At 48.0% G+C, this 23068-nt stretch overlaps 1 protein-coding gene across 8 annotated transcripts in view; it reads right to left on the bottom strand.

Annotated features, from left to right (window-relative positions):
• Nucleotides 1-23068, bottom strand: part of DCTN1 (dynactin subunit 1) — an 88194-nt gene that overhangs the window by 63069 nt on the left and 2057 nt on the right. For 4 of the 8 annotated variants that reach the window (XM_026118076.2, XM_064511730.1, XM_064511728.1 and 1 more), the window contains exon 1: nt 12232-12476. The exons of 2 other annotated variants lie outside the window; for them this stretch is intronic. In XM_026118076.2, the coding sequence (XP_025973861.2) occupies nt 12232-12264 (33 nt within the window). In that variant the 5' untranslated portion in view covers nt 12265-12476. Of the gene's footprint in view, nt 1-12231; nt 12478-23068 lie in introns of those variants that run through there. 2 more of the 8 variants (XM_064511726.1, XM_064511725.1) reach the window with 1 other exon arrangement.

Below are 23068 nucleotides of genomic sequence, written 5' to 3' on the forward strand. Positions count from 1 at the left end.
CTATCAGGAGGTTGATGAGCAGAAAATATTGATGGTAAATTTATTAGGCTTTCAAGGCATTATCATCCTAAATATTCATCCAAAAATGAAAGTTCAGTGTGCATCATTAGATTTCAAGCATGCCATCCTGAACGTGTACCTCTCTGCTTAGGTAAAACTAACAACATCGAAGAGGTGATGGGTGTAAAGAACTATTAAAGCATTTCAGATACCCAGTTTTACTTAAATTATAATCTTAGTGTGGTTCTGTACTGCATTTCTCCCTTTTATAAGGGGGCAGGCAAGTCAGCAGCTGGTTCCTCTCTGCCCCAGCACCAATGCCTCCTCTTTTAAAATAAGCTCAAGAAAAACAGATGAAATTTAAACTAAATTGCCGGAGGTCCAAATTAATCATATATTTTAATTGTTTAAAAAGTAATGGTATACTAATATTCGCTCCTCAAATTTTAATGCCTTTAAAATATTTATATTTAAATATAAATAAGATGGGAAAGGGGTATATGACTACCTTGGTCAATTTAAGTCTCGTAATTCAGTATAATACTGTGGTGTTGTCCTCACGCCAGTCTTTAAAATGGAGCAAATCTTGGCATTTACATCATCCCATTTGTCAGTAGGGTCTGTTTATTGTGTAGGAAATATTTTGTTTTGATTACTGCTGGGTTTGGCTCCAGTGAAAGAATACATTCTTTATTCAGACAAGCACACAGAGGCGCGAGCTGGGAGATGAAAGGAGAGAAGGCTTCTTCCACTCTTGCAAGGTATGAAATGGAAAACAGATGAGAAAGGGCAATCTAAATCTGACGGATGCGAGGACGAATTTCAGGAGCACCCAGACGTCAAGCAAGAGCTTCAGCGGCAAGCAGACTTCAGCCTGTACAGGGAGCCAAGGTATTCTGAAAGCTTCCAGCTGCCGCATGCAGAAACCCCATCACCCCTGTCAGCAGACAAACTAACCAATCGTTAACTTCCTTTGAGTATTACATGTATTGTTTTTAAATGAAGAATACATCCATCACGCTCAGGAAGTTCTGATTTGCTACGTAAAATTGTGACACTTTTTCTAGACTTGACTGAAATCCACTTTTCATTCAAATGCAATTGACAGAAATCAAAAGCACAAAAAAAAAAATCTTTCTATCAAAAACAAATCAATCCCCATTTTCTAGCAAATAGTCAAAAACAGATCCCAAATCAAAACTCTTAAGCTACGTATCCAAACAGAAGTCCACCAAAATACTGGATCATTTCAGCTGTCGAAAGGATCCTCGCAATTGTAAAATCAATGCAGCCCCCTGGTTATGAAAAAATGAGAGCAAAACTTTAAGAAAATAACAAGTCTAAAAAAAAAAGAAAAAAAGATTCAGCATTTAAATAGAAAGTTTCCTGCTTAGCAATTTTAAATTGTTTTTCTTTACATGCACCCTGCTCTGTATCTGCCAGCTTACTCCCCCCGTGGCTGTGGGCCAGCTGCAATCTGGGCAAGACCCATCCTTCCCCGAAATGTCCCTGGCTCAAAGCAGAGCTCCACCTCCCCGTGCCCCTGCCCGGATCGGGCTGCAGCTGTCGTATTTACCAGTCTCTTTAGGCACATGCTGCGTTTGGGATAAGGAGTCTTACACTTAATAACAGATCACAGAAAATATGTAATATGAGTCTTCACATGCTACTTCAATATATGTTGCCTAAGAAAATTTTTAAACCACAGCATACATTTACAGAGAAAATATGAACGCGAGATCGTAAAATGGAGATGTTAGACTTGCAACACCACGTTATCTCCAGCTAATTTGATAAATGATGCAACTATTTCACAAGAATCCTATAGGTTTACTTCTAACTCATAAGGCAGAAAGTCATGCTTTCATCATTATACTCCAGATAAATTGAGACTGCAGACCCTTTTTCATATCACGGTATTTAGATTTTTGTTATTCTAATTCAACATACCCTAGTTTAGGCTCAGCGCACAATTGTGATTCGTCCAGGTTGCAAGGCTGGCACACTTCTCACATACCCACCCGAGATGCCCACGTTCTCCAAGCGTTTTGCATTGCATCGTGGCCCCGACGCTCACTGCCTCAAACCCGCGCGCACAAGCCCCCAGCGTCTTACCAGGGATCGAAGCTACCAGAGCCCCCGACACTTCCTCAGCTTCTCATTTTCTCAGCTAAATAAGTTTTGTTACATGGAACTGCAGAACTGAAATATTGCATTCCCCCACCCCTGACTGCCTCCCATGGGAGAGGAGCCCATAAAACATCCAGGTCCGAATGAGAAGCCTTCGGTGGCCTCTGAGGGACCGCTCTGCATGAAGGTCCGCGAGGAAGAGGCGTCCAGCCCTCGGCAACACCGCGGCCCTGCACCGCGGAGCTGCCAGCGTGCTCCTCCCGCGGCCACGCTGCTCGGACGAGACGCGAGCACCGAGCACGCAGCAAAACGCGCTCAGAAGCGCATCCTCCGTGTGCAGACAAGACCTGGGACAAAGAGGACAGCCAGGGACAGGAACCAGCACGCAAGAGCCCAAGGAGATGTTCCAGGAGGAAAAAAAACAACCAAACAAAAAAGCACCAAACAGTAAGAGCAAGACAACTTACAGGAACTGAGCCGTCAGCAGTTGAGCGGGTCAAGCCGAGAGCCACGGAGCCTGGAGAAAGGAACTCGCCAAGCTTTTACCTAATGATCTTACAAACTATTTAATTTTGGTTTTTCTATAGCATCAGTCTGCATAGAGACAGCCAGATAAACTGGCCTCAAAAAAATCAAATATTTTAGTGCTGCTGCTGCAGCAGCATCACATTTGGCTTTGTGGGCTGGACGTGGGCGTCTGGGGAATGTTTTCTGCAGAGCACTCGGATGAGAACGAAGGGAGAACTCTGCCGCTTCCTCTCCAAAACGCAATCTGAGCAAAAGCAGGTATCAACAGCACCCAGAAAACTGAGATTTTTAAGCAGTCCGACGGGGCATGGTTCCACGTTTCAGATTTTCTGTCAACAAAGCCAATTTACGAGGCTCCAAACCTGCTTCCCTCCAGCTTCTCACCCCTGCTCTCCACCACAGGTCCCCCCCTCCCCTCCCCTCCGGCGTGCCACTGCGACTGGTTTTAACACCCTCATCTCAGGGGGCAAGTTGAAATCTGGCCGCACTGGCAGAGTCAGCAGGGGTGGAGGGAAGGACTCTCTTAAGCCGGATTTGCCAATTTGGAGAAGCTGCTGGAGCCAAGCGGGGGCTGCGTTTTACTCCTCGTCAGCCACCGCATAAATCCTCCAGGGAAGAAAAACTGGGGCTTCATATGGAAAACGAACTTTCCTGATTTTTTTTTTTTAAATCATGAAAGCTCTTCAGGGCCTGTTTTACAAATTGCGAAGCAGAGATGCATACCAAAAAAGCAGCATATCTTTGTTCTTTGCAAAACCATCTCTAGAGACCATCCCTTAAGAATTAGCAGCAGAGTCAAACGAGTGCATCACCTTATCAGTCTGCTGGGAAATTCCCCCACATTTCACCCGGAAGATGCTTCAGCCCTACACCGTACTCACTCTGCCACTGGAAAGTCTGCTCTGCAGTGACGCAACTGGAAAAAAAAAATCAAGATGCAGGTAAAAGCCTCCAGGATGTGTGATTTTCCTGACTAGATGAACAGATACTCAACATGAGTCTTTTCTGCTGCAGTACAAAACTGTAGACCAAAATAATTTACATTACCACAGCAAAACACAAAATTACATAAATCTACTGTTGGTCTGTTGACTAGTCTGAAAAAAATTGCCGAGTCAGGTAGCATTCGTTACCCCTTTTAAAGATTTGTTTCATGCAAGTTCTGGCACCTTCATTAGTGAGGAGATGGAGAGCTTCGTATTTCTTCTCTATGAATCTAATCACACAGGTAAAGGGCAGGAGAATGGGACTGTGGATATTTTCTTGCCCAAAATTTTTGGAAGCTGCTCCCTCCCATCGCATTTAACCTTTTCCGGACACCCGCTGCCACACACCGTGCACAGATAAGCCTGGCCTATAACACACCAGAAGACTGGTCCAGCCTTCCAAACCACCTCGACTGACGGACACATGAACCGTGTAAATGCACAGCTTTCTAAAACCTCTGTCAGGCAATTTATTGCTGCAGCATTAGCTTCAGATGAAGCATCCAAGTTCATAAGCATAAAAAGGCTTTAAATTACTAGTGGTGCTGGCCTAAAAAATACATACATACGTAGATGGACGTCTACCTCAGTCGCTGTGCTCCAACCAACCTCAGCAAGTTCTTCGTTCCAAGGAGCACAACGCTTCTGCTCCCACGTGAAGGGCACCTTCTTCCAGCCCATGGCTTGTTCCCGCACTGAGACCGCTGACTTTGAGCGCGGCCCCTGGCACGGCACCGCGTTTCGGCAACTGAACTTTAGCCCAAAGCTGCTGGTCAGTAAAACCCAGGAAAGAAGTTGGCCTTTGGTGGCAGTTCCCATCTCCAACAGTTGCATATTTCAAAGGAGAGAACTGAAATCTGCAAAGCAGTATTACACTGCTAAAAAAAACAAAAACAAAAAAACAAAAAAACCCCGAAGATCCTAGGGCTGTAGTACTGGCAGTAAAAACCAAAAAAAGAAACCCAGCCAAACGAACGTGCATTAGCCCTTTCTTAGCTCCTTTCCTCTAATTATCTAATTCTCTCCCCGCAAAGCCCTGCCCAAAGGACAGTCTCCCCCTCCACGCACCCCTCACTCCATAAACTGAATTCTCTTTCCAAATAAAACATTTAGTTAATGCAGCCACATCTGAAAATAAAGCTTTGTTTTCATTTACTTCACAACGCCCCTCAGTCTGTATGAACGTGAGCTGTTCTCGTGGTTTATTCTTCTCTCAAGTCACTGGTTATATGTTATAATTAACACAGCAGCCACCTAATAACATACAGGTACGCATCACTTCAAGAAAGTAACAAACCAAATCAGTAACATCTTCTTCTCATATCTGGGATCTTATTAATGCTGAATGAGAAAGTTAATCCAATTAAATCTGGCAGAAGTAGGTATACATTTTTCAGTCTCGAATATAAAATTATTATAATTTTGTAAATCTATCCAAAAAGGTTTTGTTTTTAAATAAGACAAAGCTTATTAATTTTATGGTATTCTCAGGCTGAGTGTCCTCCCCTCCCAAGAACGTCTGTAATCTATAAAATCAGCAAAAAATATTTCAGAGTTAACTTTTTTCCAAGCACGCCTTGCACACAGCGTTTTGCCCAGGAACTGTCAGAAGCGCTTGCCGGCCCAGATGGACGTGCTGCCCTAACGACAGTCTGGACGTCCTTCCCATCCTTCTAGCAGCTCTTTTTCTATAGTGGAACTCCATCATTTACAAAAGGTAGAGGATACAAACGACTATTTAGAGAGTTCAAAATCCAGAAGTTCCTTTTCCACTGCCTCGTTGTGACTCTGGGAACGCAGAAGACAACTTCAACCTGTACAAAACCCGTTCTGAGTAAGGCTGATTAAATAGGAAAATCCATAAGCTCTGCAGCCTTTCCAGAGCAAGGAACTCCCAACCCGCAGAACATCTAAGAAACTGTTTTGCATAGACGGATTTGGTATAAACACAAGCCAGAGACTAACACGTTGAGGTAAACGTTACTGCGCAGCCCCACTTAAAAAAAAGCAACAAAAGAAAGTTTGCTAAGAATAGTTAAAGAGGAGAAATAAAGGCTGGTCACAGCAGTTTGAGAGCAGAGCAAAATAAACATTTATCTATAAAATGAGGTGTAACCGTCACCGAGGAGCCCAAGGGTCGCAGAGCAGCACAAGCAAGGCGCACGTTCTGGCTTCCAAAAAGCACGTACACACGACATACGAGTCGGTACACGTCTCCGAAACCACCGGCGGGTAACATCCGCCAGGCAAAGCAGGTCTCCATCTCTAACACGCAGAAAGCTCCTTCTATTTTGCCTGCAAATGACTGGTCTGAGCCTCCGGTTTGGGAGGCAGTTTGAGGCGGCCCAGGAGACCCAAGCGATGCTGACCAACACGCACATCTTCAGCAGCGAGCACCGCGTCCTTCGGCAGCAGCAGGAACGCTTGGGAGCCCGGCAGGGCAGTCAGCCAGCCCGAATTTAACAAGCGGCCCCTCCAGAAGAGGGGCTCAGGCCCCTCCACGGCCTATTAGCAGTCTTAAAGCTTTTACAGCATTCTCCAAATTGCCTGGTGGCTAATTAGGGAGTAGAGCCTGCACTTGAGAATCCTCGTGAAGTCAATTTGACGCAGTGGTGAAAAACCTTTTTATAAACCTGCTGTCATGCAAAAGACCCTCCTGGAGTTACTGAAGGTCTTCTGGTGTTGTTAAGAGATTGGACTTGATGCTAACTGGGAAAAAAGAAAAAAGAAAAATCTGTTTCTTCACTTTGTAGTGTCTTTGAAAGTAAGTTAAGAATTCTGTACTCTAAACCTAGGGGGACACAGCAAGCGGAGCAGAAAAGGCTTTCTCAAAGGGCTAAATAAAGTCCACCTTGGGTATCTCTGCACTTGTTCTGCAGCTTCCCAGGACCCACAAACAGCAGACAGGGCTGAGCCCCAGAAATACTCCCGTGTACTCGTCACAGGACACCACCAAAACTCCGTCTTGATGAGACGCGTAGACTGCAGGCCGTTCAGGACCAGAGATGCAGATACTTTGGTGAAGCGACGGCTACTTTCAGACACTGCAAAGAGAACATTTTCCCCCCGCTGACATTAACACCTAAACACCTTTCGTTCCTGAGAAGGGGGTTTTGCCTCACCACAGAGCTCCAGTAAAAAGGATGATTCCACAGAGTATAAGTTTTACTCTGCAGAGTATAATTTTATTATAGCATGCTCAAAGGAAAGGAAAGGGTCACAGATCTTCACCCCAGAAACCTTTTTTTTTTTTTAATGGCAGAATCTTAATCATCATTGCACAAGATCATTAATGTGATACTAGAAACTTCACCCTGCTTCTCCCAACACTGCTTGGGAAGCCCAAACTGGGAAGCGCCGCACTGTCTCGGCATCAACGCGAACCTCATACCAGCTACTCCCCACGCAGGTATTCTGATAAACAGGCATGTGATTGCTGTAGCATCCATTCTCAAATTCAGGAAATATTCTCCAGTTTAACTCCAAATTACATCTCTGAAGAGTACCTGTAACATCAGGGCAGTGCTGTATCTTCTACAACTACATCTACAAGGAGAATATCTGGCCAACACAGAAATCCATCACAACTTTATACGCTGAATATCCATTCTTTAATCAGCACAAATTCTAAAAGAAATGTTTTCCAAATCCTTACCATTCAGGAAAGGATGGAGAACACAGAATAAGCCCTTTAACATTTCCATGCTCTTCAGACAAATAGCTCTCTGCCTTTTGTTTCTAACTAATTAGAAACAAACCAGTGCGCTAAGTTGCGCTGCTCCAAGAAGACGACGATAGTGCACGGGCTTCATTCATTCACAGCCTTTCCATGGGCTTCTTGAGTTCAGAAGACTGCCAAGCTCTTCTTCCAAATCCCCGAGAGCGCAGTCTGGATAACAGACAGGAGCTTTGTTCTGACCAGGGCCATAAGTCACAGCTTAGGCCTAAAACTCCACAGTCAGTGCAGCCACGTAGCTAGTTCCCATGTCCACGCTGCCGTTGCTCTTGCCTCAGAACAATGCACAAGTTAAAATATTTTCTTTTTCTCTTGTGCTTCAATTTGTCCCATGACCTGCACTGTCTTCTGTTACATCAGACCGAAGCAAAGAGCAAGCCGACTTCTCCAATGACTCTGTACGGCCTCCGCTTTCCGGTGTTTCCTGAGACACACTAACGGCAAGGGGCTCATCTCCCAGCTCTCTGAGGCCAGAAAGAACCAAGAGGCAGGGCCCAATAAATAAATAAATAAATAAATACTGAGATTGTATTCTCATGAAGATCCCAAACAGTGAGATTACCACAATTCCAGATTTAAATAAGAGTAAAAACTGTCTAAGCTGGAAATAGCGAGTGCCCACCCCCAGGGAAGGACGGTCACATCTACCTGCCCAGCTGGATTGCTGCACACTCGGCGTCTAACAGCCTTACAAAGCGGAGGTGGAGGGACAGACTGGTCAGCGGCAAGCCCAGACGACCCGAGTCTGTCTGCTGCTGTCACCCTGGCTGCTGTCACCCTCGCATTCCCTCCTCATCTGCCAAAGGACGGAGGCAGGAGGTGAGAAACACAGCAAAGCCTGGAAACGGTCACTTGGACATTAGGGCACAACAGTCACAAACAGCAGCTGGTGACAAAACCCAAAGCTTCCCCCGGTTTTTAGGTGTTGTACAACATCCCCGCTCTTCTCTGATGTCTTCCCAAAAACACACAGCTGGGGCTTTTCCGGACAGCGGCATTTCATACCCTGCTGCACGCTGTGCGGAGGGGTTGGTCCTCTGGTCTGGCAGGCTGTTACCTGACCCTGTACCTGATGCAGGCAGCCGGTCCCCTTCCGGCGAGGCGGAAGCAGTCCCCATTCGCGCGTCCACGCCGGTCCCGAGCTGCCAGCCGGGGCTCTTCAGCGCCGATCTGCCCCATGACGCTGCCACAGAGCTTCCCTGCCAGCTGCCAGGGCCAGACGGGATCACCCTCTGGTTTCAGCTCACTCACCTAGGCAGAGGCCATCGCCCTTAAGCCAGCTCATTCTTAAATACGCGGAGATCCTTCGGGGTTGCCTCAGCCCAGGCAGACAGAGAGAGTCTGAGCCAAGGGGGAAACCAGCAGGGACCTGCGTATTTGCACAGGGAGCTGGCGGAGGATCCCAAAGCGGCGTCTGATAAGGGTGACGAAGGGACTCCAGAAGCCAGCCAAGCGCTTCCGAACCCTGCAAGGGCACCGGCCGCTGCAGCTGCACAACGGGAAGCTGCAGGGAGGTGACGGGTTCCCCATAAAAGCCACACACAACGAAGGAGCGTGGCCAGAGACTGGAAGGACAAGGTGTAAAGTAAGCTCTCAACCAGGAGAAAAGACAGACAGGGCTGAATTTGGGGAACTCTTCCCCTGCCACCGGTAACCAAAAGGTCTCCTTCTGCCACCAGGGAGGAAGGACCCTGCCAGCACCCACCGTACAAGGCGCACAGACCTCAGCGTGACAGAGGATCATCTCTGGTGACCCCAGCCTTTCCAGCAGGCTCCAGATACCTGAATTTTCGGCACAGAGAGCAAGATGGTGATGTGCTGGTCCCTGGGTGAGCGCAGCGGACGGAGGACCACACAGACCTCTAGGGAGCCCTAATAAAGCCAAGAACAAGGGAAGGGGAGCTGCACACATGCAAAGTGAGGAACACTCCCAGGAATAACCCACACACACTGACGGACTCCGAATTAGTCAGAAGCCCTCAGGAAATCTATTTAAGCATCAGTGTAGACACGTCATAACAGCTCATAACCATCACTGCCACGTAGCAATGGCCAAAAGGGTGAATAACTTAATAAGTTGCATTAAAAGAAATGATACCACAGATAAGTGTACCATGGCAGCAGAGCCAGCATTGCTCCCCACCAGTCTCCTAAACCCAACTTCGGCCTGGGCGGCAGGATGCCAACAGCCAACAACAGGCTGCAGTGGGATGTAACGGGGAGCGGGCAACCAGAAAAGCAACACAGACTCTCTCATTCCCTCTGTATCCAGCCAAAACAGGTATCGCTGACTGCAGTGCCAGCCTTGTCTCCCGCAGGACAGTCTCTGCACAGGCGGCTCGGGCAAAGCCACTCATCCCAGGACCAGCGTTCCTAGTCCGCCCGTCGGAAAGGCCGGCGAATAAGCCTGGAGAGCGAGCCTCCTCTCGCCTTCCAGGTCAGGAGCGAGCCGTATGGCCAGGCAGCGCGGGCTGCAGCTTTAACTGCCGACCTACCCTATTAACAGGCAGTTTTGAGAAGCAAAGTCTGCTATCTGGCACCTTTCAGAAATACTACATTTTCACATTTTTATCCCCCGTTTAAAAAAAATTTACACACATTTACACACAATTTCCTCAGTTACTTAAACATACTGGCTTTTAGCCACTGAGAAATGGATGTACAGTTCAAGTGAGTTAACTTGTGATTTAAGCACGTATTTGGGTCATTACTGTGTTTCATCTGAACATGACAATTTTAGCGCTTTGTTCCGTCATAGCAGATAACCCAAGGAATATTTATTGTATTCCTTCCAAAGCCGGGATCGCATCATTATGCAGGCACACAAGGACACCTCCCTCCGTGCAGATATGACTAATTGAACCTTAAACTGTCATTCAAAGTACAGATCAAAAGTTTCAGGCCAACCTCGAACGCAGCAGCCGCCTCTGAAAAGCTCCCATGATGAGATTCACGACTGCAGGTTAAAATCCTTTTAGCCTCAAACCCAAGATGTGACCAAACACAGCTGGAATAAGGAAAGACTTGGAAATAACTCTAGCCTAGGTACCTTAAGTCTAGTTATTACCAAATACATAATGTATGGTGCTGCCATACTGTCCTGACTCAGAGGAGGAGATTACTCAGGGATTAATAACAGACCCGTCACCCGGTGACACAATGGGGGTGGCTGCCGTCTCAGCCGGCAGAATCGCAAGCAGCGCGGATCCGTTGCCGTTAGACTTGCAGATGAACCAGCAAGGTGTTGCTGTGATGAAGCTCCTGCTGTGCAAACACCCTATAGTACTGGATTTATTTTGGCCAAGGCTTGAAAGCGAGAAGACAAATGCAAATGGTTTAGGCAGCTCTGCGTTTCCCGATACAACGATACCAGGCCACACAGTTAACGTGAGAGCACACAAAGTCGCACACCTCACCCAACACCGACAGGAGAGCCGGTCGGTCGAGTCTGTCCAGAAGGGCTGGCACAGTTCTGGCCTTCTCGATACCGATTTCGAAATGCAATTTGAGTAAAACACAGATAACAGTGCTCACATTCAGGACACACAATTGCCATCCTACCTGGATGAAATTCAACACACTTATCAGGATAGCACTGGGCAAGATTCAGGTTGAAATTTCACCTCCTTAAACCCCCCCTGAAAACAGCAGCATTTAGGAAAGCCAGAGTGCTGGGAGCTGGAGCGGCTCGCGCCCGCATACCCGAGGGCATCGCTTTCCCAGCCCCACGGAGCGCTCTGCAGCGGCAGCGCTGCACGCAGATGCGCTCCCATCGTTTGCAGGGTGCTGAACACAACTTTTCAATCACATGCCATAACTGGCCTTCTTTAATCTTTTTCTGAATGGCAGCACCTACGTTCGGCAGCCCCTGCTCCCTCGGGCACCTGCCTACGCGGCTCAGGAGCAGAAAAGCGAGCAAACCGCGTCGACCGGGGACCGACGGGCACGCAGCGCCGGGGCAGGCAGCTCCCCGGCCAGGCCGGCTCCGGGAGCCGAGCGGCTGCCCAGCACGGTCCCCCGCCACCGTGCCCCTCCGAGGGGCCGGGAGCAGACTGGCGTGACGCGAGGCGACGGGAACGCGGCCTCTCCTCTCCCCTCCTCTTGCGGCCCTGCGGAAGCGGAGGCGGCCAGGAGCGAGGCCCGTCGGGGCTTGCAGTCAGCCCCAGAGTTACAAAGCACTTTGCCAAGTTGGCAAGCACCGAGTGGCAGAGACGCCTGAACGCGCACTGCCCGGTCCCCCCAACACCTAGCGACTCGGACACAATGTCACTGTACGGGAGAAAAGGGACAAAATGACAAAGAGAAACTCCAAAGAAAGGCCTCATTGTAAGGCCGTCACTCGCCCAAGTTCTGCTGCCCACGATGCAGCCCGAGATCAACTGCAATATGGTAAAACCTGGAGCTTCCGAGGGCCTGAGAATCATTTCGGTATCTCGCAACGCGACCTGGAAAATAATCGGAGAGGGGAGGAAAAAACGCGATGCAGGAGGAAAACAACCGAGAATCTTTGTGCTGAAAAGCCCTGGGAAGAGTCTGCCATCACCGAGGCTCAGCTGACACCTCGTTGCATTAGCAGTAACAATTAACAGGAAAGAAAGACTAATTTAAAGCAAAAGGACAGAGCCGCTAACATAATTCAGACAATTTAACCACCCACCGTGTATCTTAACAGATATTGTTAACGATGGAGATACCCGGTTCAGGAAATAAGCAAGCACAGGAAACACGATCTGGATCCCACTACGAAAATACATATATTTGTCATTGCAACAGATAGCATTAATATACGGCATAATACATCCACCAACATAGTCGAGAGTTTGTAAATAAGTTTCCCTCCCCCCAACTTACCCGACTGTACGTGTGTCTCTTGCTCTGGGCCATGCTGCCGCTGGCTTTTCTCTTTATTGCAATGATTTATTATTTTTAAATAACGGCCTCAGTTCATGGTAGCAGGAATCCACCGAAGGTTTTTCACGTTTCGGCTGATCCAATCATCCCTGCGGCCCCCCAGCTCCGCTCTGCTGGGTCACACAGGCCGGGGAAAAAGCCCTTTTCCGACAGAGGATTCTCCGGCACAGGGATACACAGAAATCCAGCCCGGCTGATGGAGACTACTCTGCGCTAGTGCTGCTCCAGACTTGTCACAGGTTCCGCCAGCTCGCTGGGTCCTAATGCTCCCCGCGCCCTGCCGAAACCGGAGACGAGGCCGGCAGCCCCGGCCCGCGCTTCGCTCCATGCCGTGGCCTCCCACCAACGCGCAGGCAGCCCACGGCCATCACCCTTTCCTCCTGCCTGCAGCCAGCCAAAACGCCCCGGACAGAGGCGGCACTCCGCTTGCCTCCGCCGGCTCTCCCGCCCGCGCACCGCCTTGGCCCGAGCCGAGGCTCGCCCTCCTCGGGCCAGGCCTCCCCTCGCTCCATGGGAAGCTCCCTAGGGAAGCCGGAGGAACCCCAACGCTGGGCTGCATCGTGCCCTGCTGCGTGGGGCAACCCACCACCGCAGCCCCCCAAACGCCCCCCGCCAGCTCACGGCATTCGCGCGGCTCGCCGCGATGCCGCGTGGGGACCGACGGGAGGTCCGGGGACCAAACAGTTAATCACGGGGCATCTTTTAAATCAATAATTGTTCTTCCTACGGTTGATCTGAATAGATGCCTAATTAAAGTCATCAGCCTCCCTTCTCAAAGCTGTCTGCAGCATTAATTGCCGCCCGTGAAAGAGCGGGCCGGGGCCGGGGGGGGGCACGCTGAACGGCGGGCTCCGACAAGCAGAATGCTTAAACACGCTGCACAGCGGTTTCCTTCCCGACTCCGAGACACCAAAACCCCAGGAGCAGCCAGGAACGGCCCTGCCTTCCTCCCCCAGGACCGTGGGGCACGTGGCCCTCTCCGAAACAGGGGTCACAGCATAAATTTTTAAGGCCAAGCACTGACAAGCTTGCACCAAAACCTACCTCCATTACACCACTCCTGTATTCAGATCTGCAACCATCCAAGTCGAAAGGATCCGACTGTTTAATTCCTGTTTTAGCACCTGATTGCAGTGAACATAAAGAAGGCAACAAACTACCTGAAGGGGAAACTAATGACACCAGCAAGTTTTCAAAAAAGGGGAAAAGGAACCTGCTAGTGAAGTTCTTCATAGGCCAGTTTTGGGACTGATTTTTTTTTTTTAAATACTTGTGTTAATGAACTAGACCAACGCTTGCATCCCGCATGGCTGTGCAGCCGTCACCTCCAAATATCCTATGAAAGGCAACCGAGATAACACAAGCTACATGTCAGCAATCTCAGGGCCCATACCTAAGCTGAAATATTTTGGGAGGATCTATAAGTTGGGAGAAAAAGCCTGAAAACCACCGACGCAGGCCAAGCGAGCAGAGCGTGGCCCTGAGCGGGCGGGCGGCACTGGCCACAAGGAAGGCTGGGACGTCCGACAGCGAGCTGGGTGGCCTGCAAGGCTACGGCGATCCCATGCAAGGGAACGGACTCTAAAGGCACACACTCGGAGACAAACAGCAAAAAACACAACCAGGAACTAGGCGTTCATCGCACTCAAAGAGCAATTTGAAGACCCCAGCTGATCACCAGAGACCTACCGACTGCCCAGGATGGGCTCCGGAAAATCATCCCACCCGCAGACGTGCCCGGAGGGGCACCGCCGGCGGGACAGAAGATCACTGCCGTTGCTCAAGCAGCGCAATGAGACTGCTTCGAAAGGCCAGCAGCTCTTGTCAGAGCACAATTATATTCCTTTACACAAAGGAAAGTTAAATTATCTATTAGATAAGCACACTGCAGGCAATCCTTTGCCATCCAACAGACCTACACCACGTTACTCCAGAAAGCCAGCACAAAGGGAAGTTAAAACCTGTCAGTCGCTTCCTAAACAGGCTTTTACGAGAACGCGAATGTCCAAGTTGAAATAATTTCTCTTCTTCTCTATTCTATTTTAAAGGAAATAGTTACACACACAGAAATCCAAAGCAAAATTGCCTGAGAAAGTTACAAAGAGGCATGAGCATCCTCCCATTTTCTTCAATCCACTCCACATCAGGAGATATCAAGGACATTAGATGCGAAAATCTGCATTAGTTCAACAAAATCCAAGCTGAACACAATCAAAAGTAGTCGAACACATCAAAATTAGGAAAGTGAAATGAACACAACAAAATCAGCTGGAGCTAGCACCAACTCCACCAGGCCTCGCGCCCCACGCGAGCGGGCAGTGCAGCGAGGGAACCGCTCTCCAGCGTCCCAGGAGCACTCGGCCTCCGCACGCATTAGAAGTACTTCTCCCGTCTATGCAACCTGTCAAGGGAAGGTTCCCAAAGCTCCTCATAAACACTTCAGCCTGGAGAAGAACAGAACTAACCGCAGCAATGACTGAAGAGAGAAATCACAAAACAATAGCAAAAGAGAACTGAAATTACCAGAAAGCGATGTGTTGCTTACCCAGAAACACGCTGTCTATACATCCTAGATCAGGTCACGCTATCTTTCGCTACCTATTGTAATAAGAATAAAGGCATTTATTTTGTGAGGAGGATCATAACACTTAATGGACACCATGACCTATGAATGAAAAGAGCTAGAGAGGCGTGAGGCAGCCTGCTGCAGTCCTTGGCAGGGAAGATGTTTCAGAGCACGGGAGGTCTCTCATTCACACTGCTGACAATTTCAAGGGTTGTGGGCCAAAGAAATCCTCAAGCTAAAAATACTACTTCTCCCAACTTTCCCTCATTCTCCTACAAGGATTTTGCACTCCTTGGGGCTCCCTGTTCTGCTCAGGCTTCTAAGACTTGACACTTTTCTTTCTCCTCTAATAAATATTAAATCAAAATTTTCCCCGTACAGAAAACAACAAGTGCTTTTAAACAGAGATGGAAGTAGCACCTCTGGCTTAGGCAGTCCCCAGTCACACACTGCCAAGAGCTGGAAGGTTATACTGGGGGAAATCTCACCGTCTTTCACCTTGCTCTAATACTCTCCCTCTCAACAGCCGCTACCAGCCGCTGCCGGGACAGACCCCCGGCCGAGGGGGACCTTCGGTCTGGCCCACAACAGACGCTCCTGTGTTCTGCACTGTGCCCTTTTCCAGCACAAACAACATTCACCCAACTGAATTTTCTTCTTTTTAACCAAGGTCCACTGGATTTCACCAACGAGGAAGCCGTCTACAAGGCTCCACCTCTGCAAAACCAGGCAGCCCCGATCGCTTCCTTCGGAACCGGGAAACGCAGCAGCGCGCTTCAAAACCTCCCGGAGCCTGGAAGGACGGTAAGTACCTGCTCACAGGGACCTGAGCACAGCGCGGTCTGTCCTAGCCGGGACTGGAGGCTGCCGTTTACCTGCCCTGGAGCAGCAGCAGCGAACAAGCCAGACAGAGGTCTGTCCAAGCAGCTGTCACACAGCCCAGGGTCCCTCCCGCTCACCCAGAACCGCAAGGCAAGAAACCCTCCCTCCCTCCCGGGCCGGGAAATGGCCGGGTAACCCAGGGACCTGTGCACCAGGTGACGAGAACCCCCCGCAGCGTCAGGGGTGGGAGCAGCCCCGGGGAGAAGCACCGACCGAGGCTGCTTCCACAAACTCAGTTTAATACAAAAGGAAAACAGACTCTCATGACTAGAGGACAGGACAGGGCAGATTCGCGAGATCTGGGGCAAAGCCACAGAAACAGCTGGTTGCCACAAGAAACCATCAACTCAACCCTTAACTAAACAGAGGGCAAAGTCATCTAGCACAAATATTTGAAGGGTGCTAACCTCAACATAGCGAGGATGTTATTCAGATTAGGAGGAGAGGCTAGAATGATAAGCAAAGAAATCAAACTTAAAAAAAAGCCTAAGTAAAAAGAAAACTGTCTCACTGGGAAATGGACCTGGCCTCAAGATTTCACGAGGACTTTAGAGACTTCAAAAGGGGGATCGGTCTGCAGCAGCCCCGGAGAGTGGGTGACACAAGACGTTCTTCTCCTTCCCAAAGGATGGGAGCTTATGACTCTGTTCTCCCTACAGAGCTCTAGAAATAACAGGATATATCCCAAAACAAAAAACAGTGAATATCAGGATGGCTTTCCTCTTAGCAAGAGCAGCTCTAGCTAGAAGAGTATTTTTTCATTTAGAAGGAAAATTAGAAACGACACCACTAAACTCTCTCTCTTTCCCAGTCCCAAAGTTTTCCAAGTTAAGCCTCAAGTGCAAGGGGATTTTTTCCCCCCAATTTTTTTTCCTGAAAAGCCAGTTCTACCGATCAGCTAGGAGCTGGTCCTCTAACGGTGAACGCTGTCTGACAGCCAGCGGGCAAGCAGTCCGGGCACCACAACCTCCCCGAGCTCCTCCTGCCAGCATCAGCGCAAGGACTCGCGTTGAACCGACCGACGTCCCCTTGGAGTCACCCACCAGCACAGCCGTGGTGGAAGTCAAACCTGGCGAATGAATCGCCACAAAGTAGCATGCAATGAAGATATTTCCGGTAAGAATATATATTGAATTTTTAATATCTGCTCAGGGGCTGGTCATAGTGTCACTGGAAAGCTAAAAACATTCATGCAAAATGTGGAAACATTTTACATTTGAAACAAAACAAGACTATGATTAACCCCAAGGACTGAAGGACAATTACTCAGTATAAATTTTAAGCTTCTACAGCCTACACAAAGCTGCAAAAAAACTTACAAAGGAAGAGGAAGAAGCCACAATTTCAGGTCACTTCGAGCTAAATTAACAGGTTAGGGAGCATTGAAGTTACTTGCCCTGACGTGAACAGACTCAGTCGTAGGACACTTCTCCCTCACAGCTACAACGCCACGACTGGAACCTGCCATCGTTGCCCAAGGAGCCTCTTACAATAAGCCGTACTACAAAAAGACTAGAGCTAGGAGAAACGGTGATGACTGCTAACAGATCCTTCGCCACGGTCCTTGGAAAGCTTGCCACAGAAAGATTTCCACAGCTGCTGCAACAGGCCGAGAACGCGAGCCCAGCCCTCGGCACCGCACGCTTTCGGAAAGCCTTCGCCACTCGGAGAGGGGTCTTCAGAGAGGAGGTCTGCGACCTCCAGCACCTCCAGGACAACCGCAGCCAGAGCCAAGCTGCAACGGCAGCAGCAAACCCCCGTTCCCTCCAACGGGAGGGCACGGGAAAGGAAACTCCGCAGAAGCATGTGCAAACGCTGGGAGCACGGCGAGCGATGCCGGCGCTGGCCCGACCGAGTGCCACCCACGGCACCGTGCTGGGCGCCCGGGAAAAGGGGAAAAGCAGCGCTGGCAGCAGAGCTGCCGCCGGCAGGGAAACCTCCCCGGCACCACGCGCGGGCAGCAAGGCCCAAAAGCTCGCCAAAAGCTCCATCGTCCGGGGCAAACCGCACCGGCGGCACCCGCGAGGGCACCGGAGCCTTCGGCCCGAGGGACCCGGCTCCGCTACGCCCACGCGCAGACGACGGACGCGTTCAGGCTCGTCCTCCCATCTCCCTGTCCTGTCCCCAGCGCAGCGTCTGCCCAAAGGCACTCTGCCAACCCTGCTACATTATCTACATGTAAGATACTGTTTCTTAAAGCAACAAAACCATGCAGCACCATTAATCTGTTTTCATTTCTGATTTACTGTGTGACTTTTGGATGGAAATTAAAACTCCACCAAACCCAAGAAGCCAATATCTGACAATATTTTTATTTGTTAATTGAAACTGTATCACATGGGAATATATAAAGCTTTCTGTAACTGAAGCATTTTGAAGAAGCCTTAAGTAGTCAATGCAAACAAAAAAAATATCCAGATATGGAGCCAGTTGTTTGCTATTGTGTCCTTCAAAACTTTACAACTAGCAGATTTCAGCCTAAGGCCTACTGTATTTTCCTTAGAGAAAAAAAACATTTTTTTCCAGCTCCCATTCTGACATTATCATTTTTTAATGAAATGCTGTTTCAACTGAACAAAAACCCCAAAATGAATACATTCTCCTGCTTTTCCAGAAGCAGCCACAGCTATCAGAAACTAGAGCATCCAGTTTCCACAAAGCAGTACCCAATTATGAGATTCATTAAAGCTTTGAAATAAATTGCTTACTGTTTTAATAACCTTTACTTAATTTAAGAAATTATAGGAAATATTAGCCCTAATAAAGGCTATCATTTAAAGTATTTTTAAACAAACAAGAATACATAAACGTTTGTTTACACTGCTCTGCTAAGATCTTGGCTGTGCAGGAGACAGAATTGGGAGGCTGTAAGCCCTGCTCCCCCCCACAGACACCTCTTAGTTCCCAGTCCAGTTTTCCCAGCTTGTTCCCGAGAGTGGTGCAGTATTCCCACATTTCCTCACCATTCTCTCGGGCTTGAAAAAAGCACAAACTCCTTTTTCCCATTCAAGCACAGCTACAGTTCACCACGTCAGCATCTCCTGACGGCATTTCTGCTGTAACTTGCTAACGCCAGCAGCAGCGTGGGACCAAGCGTGGCCTAAAGCCCGCGGCAGGCTACCAGCGTTCTTTACTCCCGAGCAACACCAACTGCTTGGCAAGCAGACTACCTGCCTCCTGACCCAACCTCGCTTCTTAAGAGCACCCACAAGAAAATTTCTGCAGCATCACTTTGTTACGAAAGGGCCCTGCGAGTCCCAAGCATAATACTCATCACTAGATAAACCACAATTAAAAGCCCAGAAATATTTAGTTTATAAACTTTGGACTTTCTGCTGAAGTCTGGGATAAGAGACAGTCCACATGCAGAATAGTTTGAACACTCTAACGAAATGGCTATTCAGTTTAAGTGAACTGAGCAGGAAATTCAAAAGCCTTCAGAAGCCTCCACATAATTTATTTAGGAAGAGCAAAAGTCTATCTTGGTGTATTACATATATTGCTCCTGGGGTCCCTTGAAATACCTTCAGCAAAACTTCTTTGCTATTTATAAGCAGCTTAGTCTGCTCAGAAAAGAAATTCTAGAAATTGCATTTCAGGTTCTATCCTTATTGTGCCAATATAAATCCAGACCAAGTTTGCCGAATTTAAGACTTCTTTAATTAAACTATAAGCTTTGCTAACTCCCTCGGGTGGCCTGAAAGTCAGCCTAGGTTCTTTTCTATTCTTGCCTCAGAAGGGGAAAGACTGCAAGCAGAACTTGATCTGCACAGTTATACGCACACTAGTTTCATCCTCTTTGAAGTTTGTTCTCGGTTATGTAACTCAGCCCTGTTCGACGCTATGCACAGGTATATGAAAGGCAAGCTTTAGCCCTGTAATTGATGCAAGAGCCAGAGCATATCTCAACTGCAGCTCCTGTTCCAGCGCTGCTAGTGAAAGTACCATCTTATTTCTGTCTCCCGAGAGCCATATATATGTGGCCAATCACACAGAGAAAATCTGCTGAGCCACTGAAAACCTTTATTAGTGTTCTCATTTGCTATGACATCTATAACGGATGATAACAGATACCGTGCTGCTATATTGAGACTGAAGCCCAGCACACTGACAAGTACTGCCCCATAAATTCCCTATGCTTCCCATGTGTCTGCATCCCAGCTTGTCCCATATTTATATTTAGACCATGATCTTTTTGAAGCATGGGGCATCTTTTGCTTTGCTTCCGCACACCCTGCGGCAGAACCCGGTCCTGATCCGCAGCTCGGGCCGCTGCAGACCGCAGGAGCGTGCTCGCCGGACCACCACGCAACCCTCCTCCGTTCGGGCCGCCCACCGCCCGGAATAAAGCGCCTGAGCCCGTGGTACACGTTAACACCATCAGATACAAAAAAGCATCGTTCTAGCCATGACTGTCTGGAGATAAAACACAAGGAGAAACAAGCCTTGCAGGGACAGGTAACATCATTTCTAAGAACGTAGAAAACATAAGCCTCATCCTACTACACCAAAACTACTGCTTGATTCGCACCGGAACACAAGGGCAGGTGTTAAAAGCTCATTAAGCTACGGCCTCACTGCCAAAGGACCAGAAGTAAAGTTTCTATGGCCCTTCATAGACTTTAAAAAAAGTAGACAGAAAGGGGTGTCCAATGAAATACTACCAAAGAAAAAGCCAGTTCTGCCTGTAACCAGAACGCGGGAGGACAGGACACCGCTGTCACCCAAGCCCAGCCTCCTGCTCCCCGCTGCATAACCCAGCCCGGTTTTCAGACGAGAATCGATCCACATGGCACTAGGACCCCGCAGATGGCAAACGCCGCGAGCCTGCGCTGTGCAAAACTGCACCATTTCACAACTTCAGCAATAGCTCGAGCAGCATCGCAACAAAGCCAGACAGCAGCCACTCAAGGACAGGGAAGCACATTTTGTTTGTTTTGTGTTTCTTACACCACAAACTTAATGATTTTCTTTTTAGCTAAAACGGAAACTATCAAGATTGCAATCAATATATCCGAAGCCCTTCACTGAAAAGGTAACCATAGCAACGGACCGAAAGGCAAAGGATGCTGCGTCCAAGCTACCTCTGTCTGGTAGCAGGAGGAGGTTAGTCAATTTTTGCTCATCTCTATCAAAACAATTCATTCATTATTTCACAGCTGAACACCTTTCCGCAGCCATCGAGTTCCAGCCATTAGCTTGTCTATATCATTTAGCCTTCATTGGTTTTAATTATTTTAAGAAAAAGCTGATTTAAAAATATGCCTGCTTTATTGCTCAAAGATTTAGAGCATCCAGAACTGTTTATTCCTTCTGTTTCTTCTTATGTGACTTTCACCAAATTGTTGGAAAAGCAGTTATTGCATTTTAGTGTTTATACAACTGTCTTTGCTCTCTTTTCTGAGCGATTACCATTCTTAACAAACTTCTTCACTGTATTATGGAATTCCTGACCAACAAGACTCCTTATCCCCCAAAGGGCACATAACTAAAGTTATACCCCCTATATAGAAGGGCATCCATAGCAAGGCATACGCAGTCCTTCACCACTATCTGGTAGCATTATCTGTGGGTTCAAATCAAAAAACAATACAAAACAAAAAAAAACCCAAACCCAGCAGAATATTCCTCAGTATGCCAAGACCACCTAGCTGGAGAGTTTTATACCTAGCTACAACATAGCCCCTGACTATTTACTGTCAGTTTTCTTTCTTACTATTTTGCTTCCTTTAAGTATATTTCAAAAAGAAAAAAAAAATCCTTTGCGAACCCTCTAGGGATGGGTGCGAAAGCCCCTGCAATTCAGCTTCCACGAGTTCCACCTGGGATTCGGGTCTTTACATTGCAGTAGTGCAACGCGACCACCAAAAGGAGATTCCCAATGCTGCAGCTCCCGAAACCTCCTTCCTATTCAAAAGGAAAAAAAAATGCTACCGGCCCTTCCCAAATCATTTCATCACAGGAACTTAGAAATGCTTTGCACTGAATTCAGCAAGAAACCCTCTGAGCGCCTGTGAAGTAGGTCACAATTACAGCCTTAGTTTTATGTTTGAAAATTAAGGGAGAGAGAAAGAGAAGAATAAATTTGTCCAAGGTCACGGCAAGACCTTGACGGCATCTTAAAAAAACAAACACATACACACAACACCCACATCCTATTTTAAAACCAACCCTTTCTGGTGAAATCAATGGCTAATGTTAGAGAACTCCACTAAGCATGCTCAGCGAATCTGCTGTGCTGAGCCTGAATGAACCAGCAAAACACAATGAGTTTTTGTGAACAAAATGGAAAAAAAAGAAAGGACTCTGCTGAGTTTCCTTGAATTAGTCTGTGCCATATTGAAGAATGCAACTAGTCTAAAAATACAGACGTTTAGATTGACGCACGCTGGAGGAGCTTATCTGTAAAACAACCCACAGCTCACTGAAAGTTTCTTGTCAGCAAACCCACCTAGAAAGATTTAATTCATAATGAAGAGATTTAGACTGCATAAAGGCACTTGTCTAGCGCCACTGCTGCACGCAGTAAACAGAGGACGACCACGAGACAGTTCAGCTTTGTGTCACAGAACAACAGTGCGTCATCGTGCTGTTTTTCATTCTGACCCAAGACTTAACTGCCTCAACACAGTAAAACGATTCATTTAAGAGCGAAAACACTGCACAGTGTTTTCACGAGCTCCCGAGCACATCTGGCCAATGTTTTGTGGAAACTTATCTGGGGGAGGCTGACACGCTGGTGGCAGAGGGCACGCAGGCGGAGAAGAGGGTGCACACCGGTATCTCTGAGGAGGAAAAGCGAGACCATCAGAGGCAGCCTCCTCTCTGAAGGTGAGCACTGCCTCGGAGCACTGCGGAGGAGAGGTTTGGGGGGTGGAGGAGAGGACAGGCCGCCCCCCCGCAGGAGAAGACACAGGGTCTTGTCCTTCATGCTGTGCCACAGCTGCGCATGACAGCCAGGGCTAAGTACAAAAATGAATGTATTGATCAGAAAAATCAGCAGATGCCACAGGGAGAGGGCACACATGAGACAATGAATGAACACAGCAGTGCTCAGTATCACTCTTATACCAAATTACAAAACTAGGTAGAGGCACAGCTTTTAACACACATCCTAGGACCTCATAGCTGACAAACTGAAGTATGTGACACAAACAGCCTTAATTTGATCAGTCTAACATGCCTCTGGCTAATCAGCACTCCATTTTGTACTTTTACATACCTGACAGACAAAATTATTTGGCAGAAGAGCTATACTGTATCTTTACTAGCTTGTATCAAAGGAAATATTCAGCTAGGAAATTCCCTATTTTTTTTCTTGGCTAACAA

This window comes from Dromaius novaehollandiae, chromosome 4, assembly GCF_036370855.1.
Source record: "Dromaius novaehollandiae isolate bDroNov1 chromosome 4, bDroNov1.hap1, whole genome shotgun sequence".
Lineage (NCBI taxonomy): Eukaryota > Metazoa > Chordata > Aves > Casuariiformes > Dromaiidae > Dromaius > Dromaius novaehollandiae.